Genomic DNA, 14,534 nt, shown 5'->3' with positions numbered 1-14,534 from the left:
ACTAAAAAGCTGCCTTCAGGAGACTTGACCTGGATACAAGTAAGTATAGCTTGTTATAAAGCATGATAACAAAAATAATAATGAATTTAAATTTCAAATATGCTTTAAAGGAGATCTGTCACGCGGGACAGAGCCCGGGCGACGCCCCAGTGCAGACCCATATACTCACCGCTTCCGAGAAGTCCCGCTCCTGGACCCACTCCCGCCGCCAAGATATCTTCGTCCGAAGCCGACGGCTCCAGTCATTCTCTATGGTCGTCGGACCCATCTCTGGGTCTTATGTCTGAGACTTCTCGGAAGCGGTGAGTATATGGGTCTGCCTTCCGGCACAGGGGGTGACAGGTTCCCTTTAAATTTATAATGGCAGTGCCACTTTAAGTAACTGATATTCTAAGCAGCTCTCTATGAATACGTTGGTCTCAGAACTGTGGAACTGTCTTGTAGAAAACAATGAGACATTATCATGCCTTGAATACCAGAGAAGTGACTCGAGGTGCTGTCATATAAATTGCATTCTCCTCCCCTGTGTTGTCATTAAGCTAAACTGTTGTCGGCACTTAACCCACGGTCTGATCAGAGGACACCAGAGCCTCCTACACAAAAATTTGATACTATCTATGGGATTACTCTCTTGCATAGATTGTCAATAAGTGAAAACCTATTAAAAAATTCAAAATGAGTCTTAGGTTGACATCCTTATCCCCATTAGGAATGCTGGAGTCTCCTATAATTATCACCTTCCCATTCACTGACATCTCAGTCATGTGTGATTTCCATTACTAATACCCACATCCAATTACTCATACTGTGCAGACCAAGGAAATGATTTTTCATTCTCACCCAATTTCTCACTGTCTAAGCATGCACACTGGAAACATTACACTGATAAGCATGTGCTGGTTTTTATAATAAGATTTAGGTTTTCATATAAAACTATGTTAAAATGTATTTTCTCTGGTCATTTCCAGCTATATTGAGCGTAAACCTCAATAAGGTTGCAGGGAGTCATGGGAAGTGGCTATATTCAATACAGAAGCCTACACTCTGTTAGGGTATATGCACACAGACTAATTGTCACCGAAAACTTTGTGCAGAATCCGCCGCTCATCCCCATGCGCTCCCGCTTCCCTCTCTGCCGGCTCCATAGGCTCCATTATATGCTCGGGTGGATTCCATCGTCAGCCATCGGACAGCGGAATCGGCCAGAGCATATAATGGAGCTTATGGAGCCAGCTGAGAGGAAAGCGGAATCGCGCAGGGATGAGCAGCAGATTCTGCACAGAGTTTTCGGCGACAATTACTACGTGTGCATGTATATGTCTGCAATTAGATGTCAGCACAATAAGTGAATATGGTAGATGGACACCCTAACACGCTTTTCTGAAACTATGAAAGAAACAATTAGGGTGAGAAGAAAAGCTAAATAGTCAATTCTTCTGTTTTATTCCGTCACTAGCACTTAAAGGGAACAGTTATTTCCTAATGGAGTGTGAACTGGTCCCAGTACCTTATAGCTGCCGCACACAGCTCTCACACACTGTGCCTCACAGACACCGGTGGAGTGCCAATTAAAAAAAAAAAAAAAGTCTTTTGTCTTTCCCGGCACCAAGCAACCGGGCATTGAGCTAGAGCAGCAGCAGCATGTAGTCACACTGCCTTCACCCTCTTCCTGGCCACTCACACTTGACTGTCAATCAAGTGTAAGCAACTGGGAAAAGGGGTGAGACAGTGTGACTACATGCTGATGTGGCTCCCCCCCAATGTCTAGGTGCAGTTCCACCAGTGTCTGTGAGGCACAGCATTGGAGAGCTGTTCTCTTACCAAGGACTCTAAAACACTGCCCAATCCTAGGACTAAATGGTTGCATTTAAGAGGTTTTCTCTTCATAACATATCATTATTCATTGGTAAGTAAGGGGAAGACTGCCTACAACCTGATCAACATTAAAGGGACTATCCAGCGCTACAAAAACATGACCATTTTTGCCCCACTCTTGTCTCTAGTTCAGGTGTGGTTTGCAATTAAGCTCCATTTACTTGAAACTAAGAGGGTCTGGCTATTTTTTCTTTTAGGTACATTCAAACTTACCGGTTCCGCAGCTGATTTTCTGCTGTGGATCCGCAGCAGATTTCATTTAAATAACTGAACACAGCATCAAATCTGCACCATCAAATCTGCTGCTGATCTGCTGCGGTATTCCGCTCATTTTAATCTTAATACGTTTCTGCCCTGGAAGAGAACATGGCAAACAGGCTATCCTTACTATTCTGTGCTCCCCCTGACCTCCTATAGAATCTTCAAGTACCTGTCTGAACGATCCTGCCTCCACTTCCGAGACTTTTCTCAGCAGTGACAGCCAACTCAGCCTATCACTGTCTTCAGCACTGTCCTATCTCAGTCAGTGATTGGCTGAGCAGGCTGTCAATGTCTGACTGGCTTGTCTCAGAATTGGCAGGGAGATTGTTCAACCGGTGTAGGAGCACACTGGGGGAGTGCGGAGAGGCAAGAATAGCTTATTTGTTATGTTCCTCACTAAGGCAGCAAGATATTAAAAGTTTAAAATGAGTGGAATAACCCTACAACTTTAGCTATCGGTCTATTTAGACAGGTCTGTACCTGATATGGGAGCCAATCCAGTTGATCAACACTTTTTTTTAATAAAGCCCTTGGTTTGTCGTAAAAAAAAAAAAAATCTAATTGCATTCAACTTCCCTTCCCCTCAACTTTAACTTTCCCTCCTTAGGCTGAGTTCAAACTACGTTTTTGCAATCCATTTTTTTCATCTGTTTTTCGGGGGAAAAAATGAAAAACAGAAGAAAAAAACGGATGCATTCATTTTGATCCGTTTTTTTATTACTTCCATTATAAAAAAAATTGGATTGCAACGGATCTGTTTTTTTTTACGTACACAAAAACAGTCAACCTTATTTTTGTGTCCGTTATAAAAAACATATTTTTTACATATCTGTAGTTTTTTTTAAAAAAATATCAGTTTTTTATAATGGAACAATATGGCGTTACTATGGAAGTGTATAAATGCAAACAATAATGGTAAATTTATCGGTAAAATTTACTAAAGCGTATATATGACACCATATACATGCAAAAATGATCACATAGAGCAAAAAAAATATATATATAATTAAAAAACATATAGGGTTAAAAAAGTACGTATCTGTAAAATATAAAATATAAATATCTATAGCATGATTCTTGGGATGTCCATAGAGAAATACATAGTTTTATCTATTGGCGACTTTGCAGGGCCCTTGCAGGTCGCCAATGTTTATGACCACTGTGTTTGTATTTGGTTAGTTGTCAGTCCACTATTTGATTTTCTGGTATATATTGTAACAGTTAATGATTGTTGTTTCCATTAATAAATAAGATGTATATCATATAAAGGATTAGTGGATATCCTCCTCTCACCAGTCCCGTGGCTCTAGGTCTGCGCTGTCTACGGCCGTAGACTGTGGGAAGCATATAGATGAATTTGCAGCTTCCCCCGTTAGTAGATGTCTCGGTAGGAGCTCTCTTTTAGGGTATATGGCAGAGTTCTTATGTTGGGAGCTGTTAGATTCAAGGCAGTGTATTTGGAATCTGGCTGCCTCTCCCAGTGTGGCCAGGTAATTACCCTTTGCTGGGAGTTTCTCCTGTAGCTGCTGCTGAGATGGAGGTATTCTCAGTGCATCCAATGTGGACAAAACAGGTGAGAAATGAGGACTGATGGTAGTATATGAAACACAGTGCGTCTCTATATTGTATTCAGCAAGTTATTGCAACAATTTTTTTTTTATAACGATCAGCGTTTAGACAGAACGATATATAGTACGGAAAATTCACTTTACGATCGCTTAAGCCTATCTCGCACATAGGAAAAATCGGTGAACTACTGTTTACATGGAACGATCTGCGAATTTTTTACGAATGACGATTTTAGAACATGTTGTAAGATCAAAATGAACGATTTCTCGCTCGTCGCTTGATCATTCGCTGCGATCGTTCGAATTCGATCATTATTATGCAAATTCGCACGATAATCGTTCCGTGTAAACGCAGCAATAGACTGCTTGAAATGGAATAGCCATAATAAACAATATTGCTTTACTGCCTGTCATAAAAGGGAGAAGCTGTACCACTTTTAGAACAATAGGAAGTATATATCATAGGTTTTTCTATTTCCAAGCATGTCTCTGACACATATTCGTGACTGGGCAACACCTGAAAGGTTTTAAAAGAACAGATACTTTGATAAATGTTAGAAAATTCTGAGGTTCATCTTCATAAGGAGGATCATGTTAGCTTTATGTAAGCATTCCTATATAAGATGCAATACCACACGTAGAGGAAGTTCACCCAGGGTTTTTTTAACTTAGCAGAAAAAAGCACAAAACACACACCTCAAAACTCTGTTTTATAGCAGAATATTTTGGCGTTATAAAAAAAAACAAATCACAGCAAACTTTACAAAACTTTACAGAACTGTTTATAACTTGTATAAAATTGCAGACAAAATTAATCACTACTTAGACTGGGTTCACACAACGTTTTTCTTATCCATTCATTTCATCCGGATGAAAAAACAAATGGAAAACGTAATCATTTATGTGCACCCGTTTTGATCCGTTTTTCCATTGACTTATCAAAAAAAAAAAAAAAAAACACGGATCAAAATGGATCCTTTTTTTCGGATTTTGGAATTGGTGTAAACGAGCAAACGACAAAGGCGAAATCGTTATACTGTTGTTCAAAATTGTTTTTCAGCATGTCGAAAAAAAAGTCGTTGGTCTTTGAAAGATAATTCGCTAATCTGTTCGTAAAATTAGAAATCTTTCAGTCGTTCGTGAAAAGGTTTAAATAAAGTAGGTGTGTCGTATGGTCATGATCACCCCGGCAAACGTTTTAAACGACCATGTAACGACCGCAAAATAATCGTTACACTACATATATTGTTCACGTTATGTGTTATCGTTCGCAAAAAAAAAAAATCGTTTAGTGATCGTTAACGAGCGGTCGTTGGAGCGAGTTTATGAACGATAATCGTTCAGTGTAATAGGGTCTTAAGTGGTAACACTTTTTAATGAAGTACCCTGAAAAAAAATTACTGAAAAAGTAACCAACCCATTCAAAGATGTATGCTTTTCCAGATGAAATAATTATGGAATAAATTATATAAGTAAAATAATCCCAGTTATTACCGTATTTTCCGGCGTATAAGACCACTGGGGGTATAAGACGTCGCACAACTTTTACAGTTAAAATATAGAGTTTGGGATATACTCACCGTATAATACCACCCCCTTTTTCAACACACACCAAATAAAAATTAATAAAAAAACATCAAACAGCAGCGAGATCTGAGAGGCAGAGAAGGAGGTACAGTAATACTGATAGGATACAAGGGCGGGCCAGGCGGCCAGTAGTGTTTTTTTTTGGGCACAGCGCCACTGTATCTCTTTTTTCCATACCCCAGACGCCTGCAGTTTACTCTGCCCTTCATAAGGTTGGAGCATGCAGTGGGATGCGGCCTGTTTTGAGCTTCCCCCACCATATGGGTTGACCGCAGATTCTCCGAAGTTTTTCAGCACCCGCCCTATAAGATGACACCCGGCGTAAAAGACGACCACTGACTTTTGTGAAGATTTTCCTAGTTTAAAAAGTAGTCTTATATGCAGGAAAATACTGTACTTTGTTCTTCCTCCTCTGGAGTTCATGATTAGAGATAAGCGAATTTACAGTAATATTAAAGTAAAACGATTTGTTATCTCTGCAACCCACTCATAAGGTCACTGCCGCTTAACTCACTGCCGCTCCGTGCCTCCTCCCCGGCTGCTGGGAAAAGCTAGATCCAGTCCTGGGAAACTTCTCCCAGAGATAACAAAGCACTTTGCTTTATTATTACTGTAAATTTGTTCATCTCTATTTATGATGCCTGAATGGTTAGGCATTGACTTTTCTAATAAACAATAATAAACATGACGTTTTTCTAACTTTCTTGAAAAGTAAATTATTGTCGTCTCTCATCATCCCTTGTCCTTTAATATGCAACCCCCTTATTATAATTGAGGGAGGAAATGTGTTTTTTTTTTCCCTTTAAGAATCATCTTGAATTAGTTATTTTAATATATTCTCATTCAAATGTCACCAGACAAAAGTTCCAGCATTATGTCCTTTGCCAGTGCAGATTTTTTATACATCAGAGAATATCACTTTCATCCAATCTTCCAAACTCCATGATTGCTTCTCTTTAGATGGCTGTAACCTTGTTTTCTTCTCTTTCTGTGTTAATTCTAGTTTTCCTTTGGATTTTACAGACTTGTCTTCTTTGGTCTACCCGTATACCTACAGCTAAATTTTACACCCAGATAGCAGACTAATAACAACCAACAAGTCCCAAAGCTCAGCTATTAGCTTTCCCTTGAGGCTGTGTTATCACACGGTGAGCCCATATTCACATGGCATAAGGGCCCATCAACGATGTAAACGAGCGCCGATCTGCTGGATTTGCGCTCGTTTACCGGGCCTATTCCACAGCCCGATGGTCATTTAGCGAGGGGCTGCAGGGACATCATTACCGATGTCCTTGCAGCATACTTTACCTAGCAGGGCTTCTCCTCCGCTCCGTCTTCCTTCCCGGGTCCCGAAGCGCAGCATCAATCCCAGCCAGTGATTGGCTGAGCAGTCTGACAGCTCAGTCAGGCCGCACCGAAGCTGATGCTGCTCGGCGAGACCCGGGATGAAGATGGAGCGGAGAAAAAGCCCTGCTAGGTAATGTATGCTGCTTCTCAAATCGTCGGTCGCCCGCCGCGCATCGCTATTCCACACAGTAATGCCCAGTGGGTGACCGATGATTTTAGGTTTGGGCCTAAATAAATGATTAGCCGATGACACGATCATCAGCTGATCGTTTTTTTCTATTCCACCGAGCGATAATTGGCCGAATCGGGCCGATTATCACTCCATGGAATAGGCCCCTAAGACAACGGCCGTTCTGTGATCCGGCTGGGTCACAGAACGGCTGGTGTCGGAGAAGATCCCCCCGGCCGGTACTGCAGCACTGGCCAGATGATCTTTATTTCTGATGAATTCACTATTGCACACAAAGGAGGGCACGGCCGGAGCAGCCCGCTCCACTGTGTGAACTGAAATGTCTTCTGTGGCCCCTATTTAATGAATAGCGGCCGCAGAAAACCGACATGTCAGTTTTTCGTGCGGCCAGATGAAATCCCGGCCGGAGCGTATACTATGTGTATACGCTCCGGCCGGGAATTCATTCATTCACATGCAACGTATGTGTTGTATAAATTATGGCCCTTGTTGCAAATTGCAACAGCGGCCGTGATTTATACAACACATACGTAGTGTGAATATGGCCTGAAGTACTCTCATGGAACTGTAGCGTATTTACAGAAATTATGCAGTACTGCAATGAAATTATACAGAACCGCAATGTGAGAACACACCCCATGGCTAGGTTCACACAACCTCTTTTTTTTGGCCATTCGATGGACGTCTTTGTGGACATTCGTCATTTTGAGGTCAACTAACCATTATTTTGAAATTAAGGACATTTCAAAATAACGGATGTTATTTGACCTCAAAATGACGAATGTCCACAAACAACGGCCAAAAAAAGACATTGTATGAACCTAGCTTATGGCTGCAACCACACAACGTCTTTTCTGGCTGTTTGACAGCTGTTCTTTTGGACGGCCATCATTTGGAGCCCAAATAACGCCTGTTATTTTAAAATGACGTCCATTATTTGGGCTCAAAATGAGGGCCGTCCAAAAAAACGCCCGTCAAGCGGCCAAAAAAGACATTTCACGCTCATGGCCTATAACTGCAAACTGTAACTTAAGATATATGCTCATATAATTACAAATGAAAATTACAAGGCGATTCTATACTTATTCCTTAATACTAAGTGATTACAGGTTTTTCTGTACTTTTACAATTAACTTTCAAAAAATTTTTTTTTAAAAATTAAATAAATCACTTCTATTTGTATGCGATTTTTCATAAGGCCACAATGTTCAGCTATGAAACCAACACTGTCATTCCTTTGTATCTATTACAAATTTAAACCGTGTGCTACAAAGTTTGGGGCTTCTATAATTTTTGTACACACATTACAGGATGAGGGCATTTTTTCCAGCAGCAGGTTTCGATTTCACTGTTATTATTGAACAGCAACATGATGAAGTCTGTATTCTTTCCACAAATCTATGGCACACTCAGTCAGAAAACAGGTGTTGGGTAATGTTTATTTTTTTATTTTTTCCCAAGTTCATAAATTGTGAATGCCTGGCTCCCAGAATCGACCATCACAAAAAGAGTGTTGTATGGCAAGTCCGAATACAAGGCTATAATATATGCCAGGTGACATATTTATCAGCGAGCTGTTACACAAGTATGACAAAAGCAGACTGCTGAGATGATGGCTGGGCATCTTTGAACTATTGATCTAACCACAATACACACATTCTAATTCCAGGTGGATCCTATTACTAAATAATTATATTGGATTGGTAGTAATTCCCTGTATTTACATGCCACCTGCAACAGTTCTGAACCATGCTCCTTTCTCTGCACAAGAGATGATCTATCAGAAATATTCACCAAATGCCTACGAGACTCTACTGTGTCTAGAATAATATGAAGTTTCCTTCTTACTAAGGGTATATATAACTCCGTGTGGATTCTGTCACTTGCCCCCTCATCCCCCCTGCACTCCCACTTGAATTCCGTTCGTCACATAGACTGCATTCTATGCTCAAGCGGATTCCATTATCCGCCAAAAGAATTGATAAGTTAATTCTTTGGGCGGACAGCGGAATCCATCTGATCGTAGAATGGAGTCTATGGGACGGGCAGAGAGCCACGGGAAAGATCGGCAGAATCTGCACTGACTTTTCCGCCACATTTAACAAGTGTGCATATACCCTTATACTGAGCTAATGGAGGATCATGCAAATGGCACAAACCTGTGCAACGACCCTGAATAGCAATACATGAATCCTGTAAGGCCCTGCCAAACTTTGTACGTAGATATTCTTTTCTAGAACCAATGATTGAGAACCGAATCGAGATAAGACTGGTGTCTCTTATAAAGCTACATGCCGGTACAGAGACGCTGTAAATGAACATTAATAAATATTATGGTTGTTTTGGATGTTTTTCCTAACAGAAATATAATATATTTGTAGCAGTCATATACCCACTTAAAAGCCTCCGCTACTAAAGGAACACTAAAGTGTTTCTGTCCTGTTCCCCATGGAATTAAAGTTCCATTAGACTCACACCTACCTATAGAAAATTTCCATTAGTCCTACATCCAATGTTCAGTAATTCCCGAAAGTCCAACATCTGTGCAAAAAAGTCCCAATATATCTGGTTAAACTTGTTAATGTAGAAAAGTTTATCATATGCCATTGTCTGATTATTAAAGGGGTATTCTGCTGAATATATTGGAGTAGGGGTGATTTAAAAGGAAAAATAAAAAACCTCAAAGCATATTGACCTGCTCTGATGCCCCACAGCTGACATTTCGACAGTGCTAGGTCCTCGCTGCTCACCGATGACCCCAGCTTCCCACTATGTGTTGACCCTGCAGGAAATGCCACTCAGCCAATCACTGGCTAAGGCTAGGTTCACACTGCGTTTTCAGCATCCGTTTAACACATCCGTTTTTTGCAAAAAACGCATGAAAAACGGATTGCAAAAAACGGATTCATTTGTGTGCATCCGTTTTTCCATTGACTTCCATTATTAAAAAAAACGGATCCGTTTTCTTTGACGGACCAAAACGGACAAAAAAACGTTGATGACCCTATTTTTCTGGACGTTAAAAAAAACGGATCCGTTAAACGGATGCTGAAAACGCAGTGTGAACCTAGCCTAAGCAAGTCACTGCTGTGGACAGTGATTGGCTGAATGGATACTTCTTGCTGAGTGGAAATGTCAGAGGAAGGAGGGAGCATTGTTTTTTTTTTTTTAAAGCACTTAAACTCATATATATATATATATATATTTAATGATTTCTCTTAAAAGCATGCCCTTAAAAATGGAAAACATTGCAGATCAAATGGGCTTTAAGATTTCCAATTTGAACATGACAGATGGAGTTTAATACATGCATAGAAATATACAGTAGAATGGCTTACTTTTTTCTTTTTCTGGCTCCACACCTTCACTGTCTGTGTCACTTGGAAGAGTCCATGGTTGACGAGAACCTTGGAGTTGTTCATACGATTCCTCCTATTAAAGAAAGAAGAAAAGTGGTAAAAGGCCTGTGCTATTATTTTTAAGTGCAATAGGTGTAACTCATCAGATTAATCTCATCCCTTGCTTCATCAAAATTTTGTCTATAATTAAGTTGCTTGCGAGTATACTTTGTATCAGGTTACAAGGCTGGCTACTATGGCGGTTGGCTGTGCTAAAACACAAGTCATTGGGACGAACCCAGTGGCTTTTAACACGACTCACCAGCCTTGACTGCTATACCTCTCCCTGTTTGAGTATTGGGAGAGTTCTATCAATCAAGGCTGGTGGGACAGGCAGAGGACCACTCTGATAATTTGTGGTTTAGGCAGCAGGAAAATGATAACAAGTTCCCTTGCCTATACCTTACATCTTAGACATTCCCTTGCCTGGTCATACAATGTGGTGAATTTTTGTGAGACTAAAGGTCAGGGTCAGTGTGTGAAAATCTGTACTGGTTTGACACCACAATAGTTCCTAGGCTATGCTGATACAGTGTATTTTGTGGCTCAAAAATATACTTGTTTAACGAGCAAAATTAACCATAATTTTTTTTTTGCTTGTTTAGGTTTTTTATGTAAATAATATATTTTCTTAAAAATGTAGTGAGTTTAAATAAAAAAAAAGAAAAAGAAAAAGTTTTTGTATGAAAAACTGCCCAAAACTACTGACATAATTTTACGGCTGGTATAATTAGGCTTTTGTTAAGCACTTTTAAGCAATTAGCATTTTTTGGCAAGAAAATATTTTGCTAAAAAGTACCTGCACCTTATAAGACTGAAGACAGGGTGGCCCGACACGGTCAGACCACCCTGACTCCTTCCCTAATGGTCGGGCATGGTGCTAATTCAGCGCTGTGCCCGGCTACTGGGGTTCCCCCCTCTTCCTGCCTGTACCGATCAGTGAGATGAGTGCCCTGCAGGAGAGGAATCTGGATGCGCATCACATCCAGACTCCTGTGTGTGTGTATGAGCTGGGTGTGTACTCTGCATGCAGTAGAGACGTGTATATGTGAGTATAAGGTACAGTCATGGAGAGTGTTAAAGGGGACCTGTCATTTCAGTAAACTTTGACTCCTTTACTGCATTAACCCCTTAGGCCACCAGGGAAGTTTATTAACGTAAAAAAAAAAAATTCTGTTTTTAGTGATCTAAATCAGGGGTGCGTCTTATAGTCAGTTGCATCTTATTAGGTGGGAAAAAAAACCTCTACATATAAGCCGTCAGGTGTATTTCCAATTACTGCAAATGATTCAATAAAATTTAAAAGAAAAAAAAAAAAACTTTGTGTGAACACATCCAGCACAGCACAATGTGCTAGTGCTGGTTGGGCAAGTATATTTGTGTGTAAGTACTTTTGTACTGTATATGAATACTGGATTTTTTTAAAATCGATATTCGTTCCGATTTGCAATATAAAAGGGAAGAATACAGCGGAGAGTGGAGCAGACAAGGCTGTTGGAAAACTTCACCTCATGTATCACATGAGACATTCCTGTGGCAAACAACCAAAGGTTACAATTTGGAGGTAAAATGGGACAGGAGCCTGAGCCAGGTAACATCTCACAGATGACAATTTGCATGTTCTAGGGCCCTGAATCCTTTGCTTGTGTGTGTTCTCCCTAATCTTCAAATGAGATCTTGGCATATGCTCTAAGAAATAATTACATTTATTTTATCTCAGCGGGAAGGCGCGGAGGAGTTGATCCAGGAATTCCACATCTTAAACCCCAAGCTAACATGATATCTGCATTTTTATGCAAATCAAATTATAAATAAAAATGTTGCTGCTTCCTGTAGCTGAATGCAATCAGCTTCTAAGTGTTTTTGGATGGCCATGAAGATAAACTGTATCCAGAGTATGGAATAAGTAAGACAGTATGACAAAACATATAAAGGTTCAGAGACTGTGGTTTACCAATGTGTTCTGGTTCATCAACAGGTCAGTAACTAAAAAAAAATATTTTTATGTTTAGCATATGCAATAAATGACATATACAATCTATAAATCAAAATTTAAGGGATACTAAAAAAAAATGTTATCACAAGTTGTCTGACTACATCAGAGTCATGTTGTCAGGTGCACACATTGTATTATTCTAATAAGCATTGGGGGGAAAGATTGAAAAAATGTCATAGCTGGGAAAAAGATTCAACCTATCATCATTGAATATTGATGTAGACGAAGGAAAAACTAAACCATATGAGGAGGCCACCAATGGTCCTGTGTTACCAGAGAAGAAATTATTTCATGACTAAAAAATAGCACTGCAAAGAAATCATTGGACTTGTTGTATGTAATCTAGTACAGATAGTATAAAAAAACTATATGGTTCAAGAAAGGAGTGTAGGCCCCTTTAAGAATTGTTTGTGTCTTCCATTAGAGATCCTATGTCAAAGAGTTCCAAAGTGTTAAAAGGGGTTGTACCGGCAGAAGCAAAATTTGCTTCCTGGTTGGCTTTGTATTAAAAAAGAAAAATCTGATATACTCATCCTCATCCTAACTCACACAGCTGATGTACTGATGTTTCTGGTCATTTGCTGGTCGTCACTTCTGGGTTGTGTGTCATCCTTCTCCCACAGGACCTGCCCACTAAGCCAATCAGTGTTTGAGGACCCCGCTGTGGCCACTTATTGGCTGAGAGAGCAGTTCCTGTTTGGTCGGGATGAAACAGAAAAAAAGAGACCAGCTGAGGGCAAGGAATTTTAGCACACAATCTGTGGGGGATCAGGGGAAAGGAGTATAGTCTCAGATGCTAGATGATGTCATCCTAACTTTAGTTTAGCTATAGCTTACATACTATACAACACTGTAGTAATGTAGTAGAATGAAAATGCAACACCTAGTTACTCAACTAGAACCTCTTCTTCTACAATAAACCATACTGTAATGATTACAACAAATGTTTGTTGTATATAAAGAATTCAATAACCCAAAGCTACAACAAGAAACATAGTTTACAAGATATGAAAGGTTTTGCTGCTTAAGCTGCAATCTCATTGTCTTTCCATTTGGGAACGAACGTTCTAGCTCCCAGATTTGTCATATCCCATAAGTCGCCCAGTACACGGTCTGCAGACATCATTTCACTTATTACAGGTTGTCCAGGTGGAAATGCTTTAGCAATGCAATCATTTCTAATAAGACAAATGCAGCTATCCAGCTGTGCGGAAATGCCAGTGCGGTCATCATTTAGTATGTACAAACAAATACAAGAAGCCCGGAGCTCTATGTGTCAGTGCAAAGTGAATCATATCAGTGCTGACATCTCCTCCCGGCTACAGAGGAAGCCCAAGGTTAAAGAGTCCATTGTGCTTTAATCTTCTGTCTAATTTCCAAATGTATTTCTACTGTATCTGCTTCATGACAAAGAGAATCAGGGTTTGCATGTCACATTGATTGTATTCTTTGTTTGGAGACCATTCTAGCTTGAAATGTGTAAGGTTATGTTTGGGTACTGGCAATTGGCACCATTACGTTCAGTACTCATTATGATAATTAGGGCCTAGACTGTCAACTGGGCAGTCACCACCACTCAATTCTCGATGGGGTAAGAACTCATCCAAGGATCAACAACACTTCCTCTGCCCATTAGTAGATGTGTGGCGCATTTCTCACCCTTATTTAAATATTCCATAGGTAGGTGTAAGGGAGACTAACAATCATTCTATACAGATGTAGCGGCTTCCAACATGATTGGCAGAGCGCTGCTCTGTTCCTGTGGCTAATGAAGTGGCGCCATGGAAGGTATGTAGAGGAGGACTCCTGTCCAACACTAGATTCCCTGCTCTTGCAAGTACAGTATTGAGCAATCCTATCCACCTGAAAAGCTTTAAATCAAATATGAAATAATTATTTGGACTTTTAACTTCATCAGATGGTGAGTGGACGCATACAGTAGAGTGAATGCATCTCTGATCACATACATTGGTCTGGATCCAAAAGCCATTTGTGGCACCATGGGGAAGCACCAATGCACTCATGATGGCAGGCACTACATTTCTAGATGGAATCTTGTATATTCAGGTGACATAGTGAAGTGATAATACAGCCTAATACAAGGCCTGTACCAAGAACTAGGCCTATATCTGTGCTTGTTAAAGGCCAAAACACTACATCCGTTTATAACTGGAATTAGCAAGACTTCTCGAAAATTCCAAGTCTGTAACAAATAGACCATCAAGTGGGTGACACACCATTGCTCTATTGTAATGAATCTAAATGCTTTTCTAACTGAGAAGTAAGTGGTGATGACTGTTCTGTTGACAGAC

At 40.1% G+C, this 14,534-nt stretch overlaps 1 protein-coding gene across 3 annotated transcripts in view; it reads right to left on the bottom strand.

Annotated features, from left to right (window-relative positions):
• C2H8orf34 (chromosome 2 C8orf34 homolog) overlaps positions 1-14,534 on the bottom strand; it is a 198,586-nt gene that overhangs the window by 16,172 nt on the left and 167,880 nt on the right. For 2 of the 3 annotated variants that reach the window (XM_069957490.1, XM_069957491.1), the window contains exons 13-14: positions 10,167-10,260; positions 9,310-9,369 (exon numbers count right to left, since the gene is read on the bottom strand). In XM_069957490.1, coding sequence (XP_069813591.1) covers positions 9,332-9,369; positions 10,167-10,260 — 132 coding nt within the window. In that variant the 3' untranslated portion in view covers positions 9,310-9,331. The remainder of the gene's footprint in view (positions 1-9,309; positions 9,370-10,166; positions 10,261-14,534) is intronic. The other variant, XM_069957492.1, reaches the window with a different exon arrangement.

The sequence above is a fragment of the Dendropsophus ebraccatus genome, chromosome 2 (assembly GCF_027789765.1).
Source record: "Dendropsophus ebraccatus isolate aDenEbr1 chromosome 2, aDenEbr1.pat, whole genome shotgun sequence".
NCBI classification, from domain to species: domain Eukaryota; kingdom Metazoa; phylum Chordata; class Amphibia; order Anura; family Hylidae; genus Dendropsophus; species Dendropsophus ebraccatus.
Note: the sequence above shows the minus strand (reverse complement) of the source record. Positions and strands in the feature narration are given on the sequence as shown.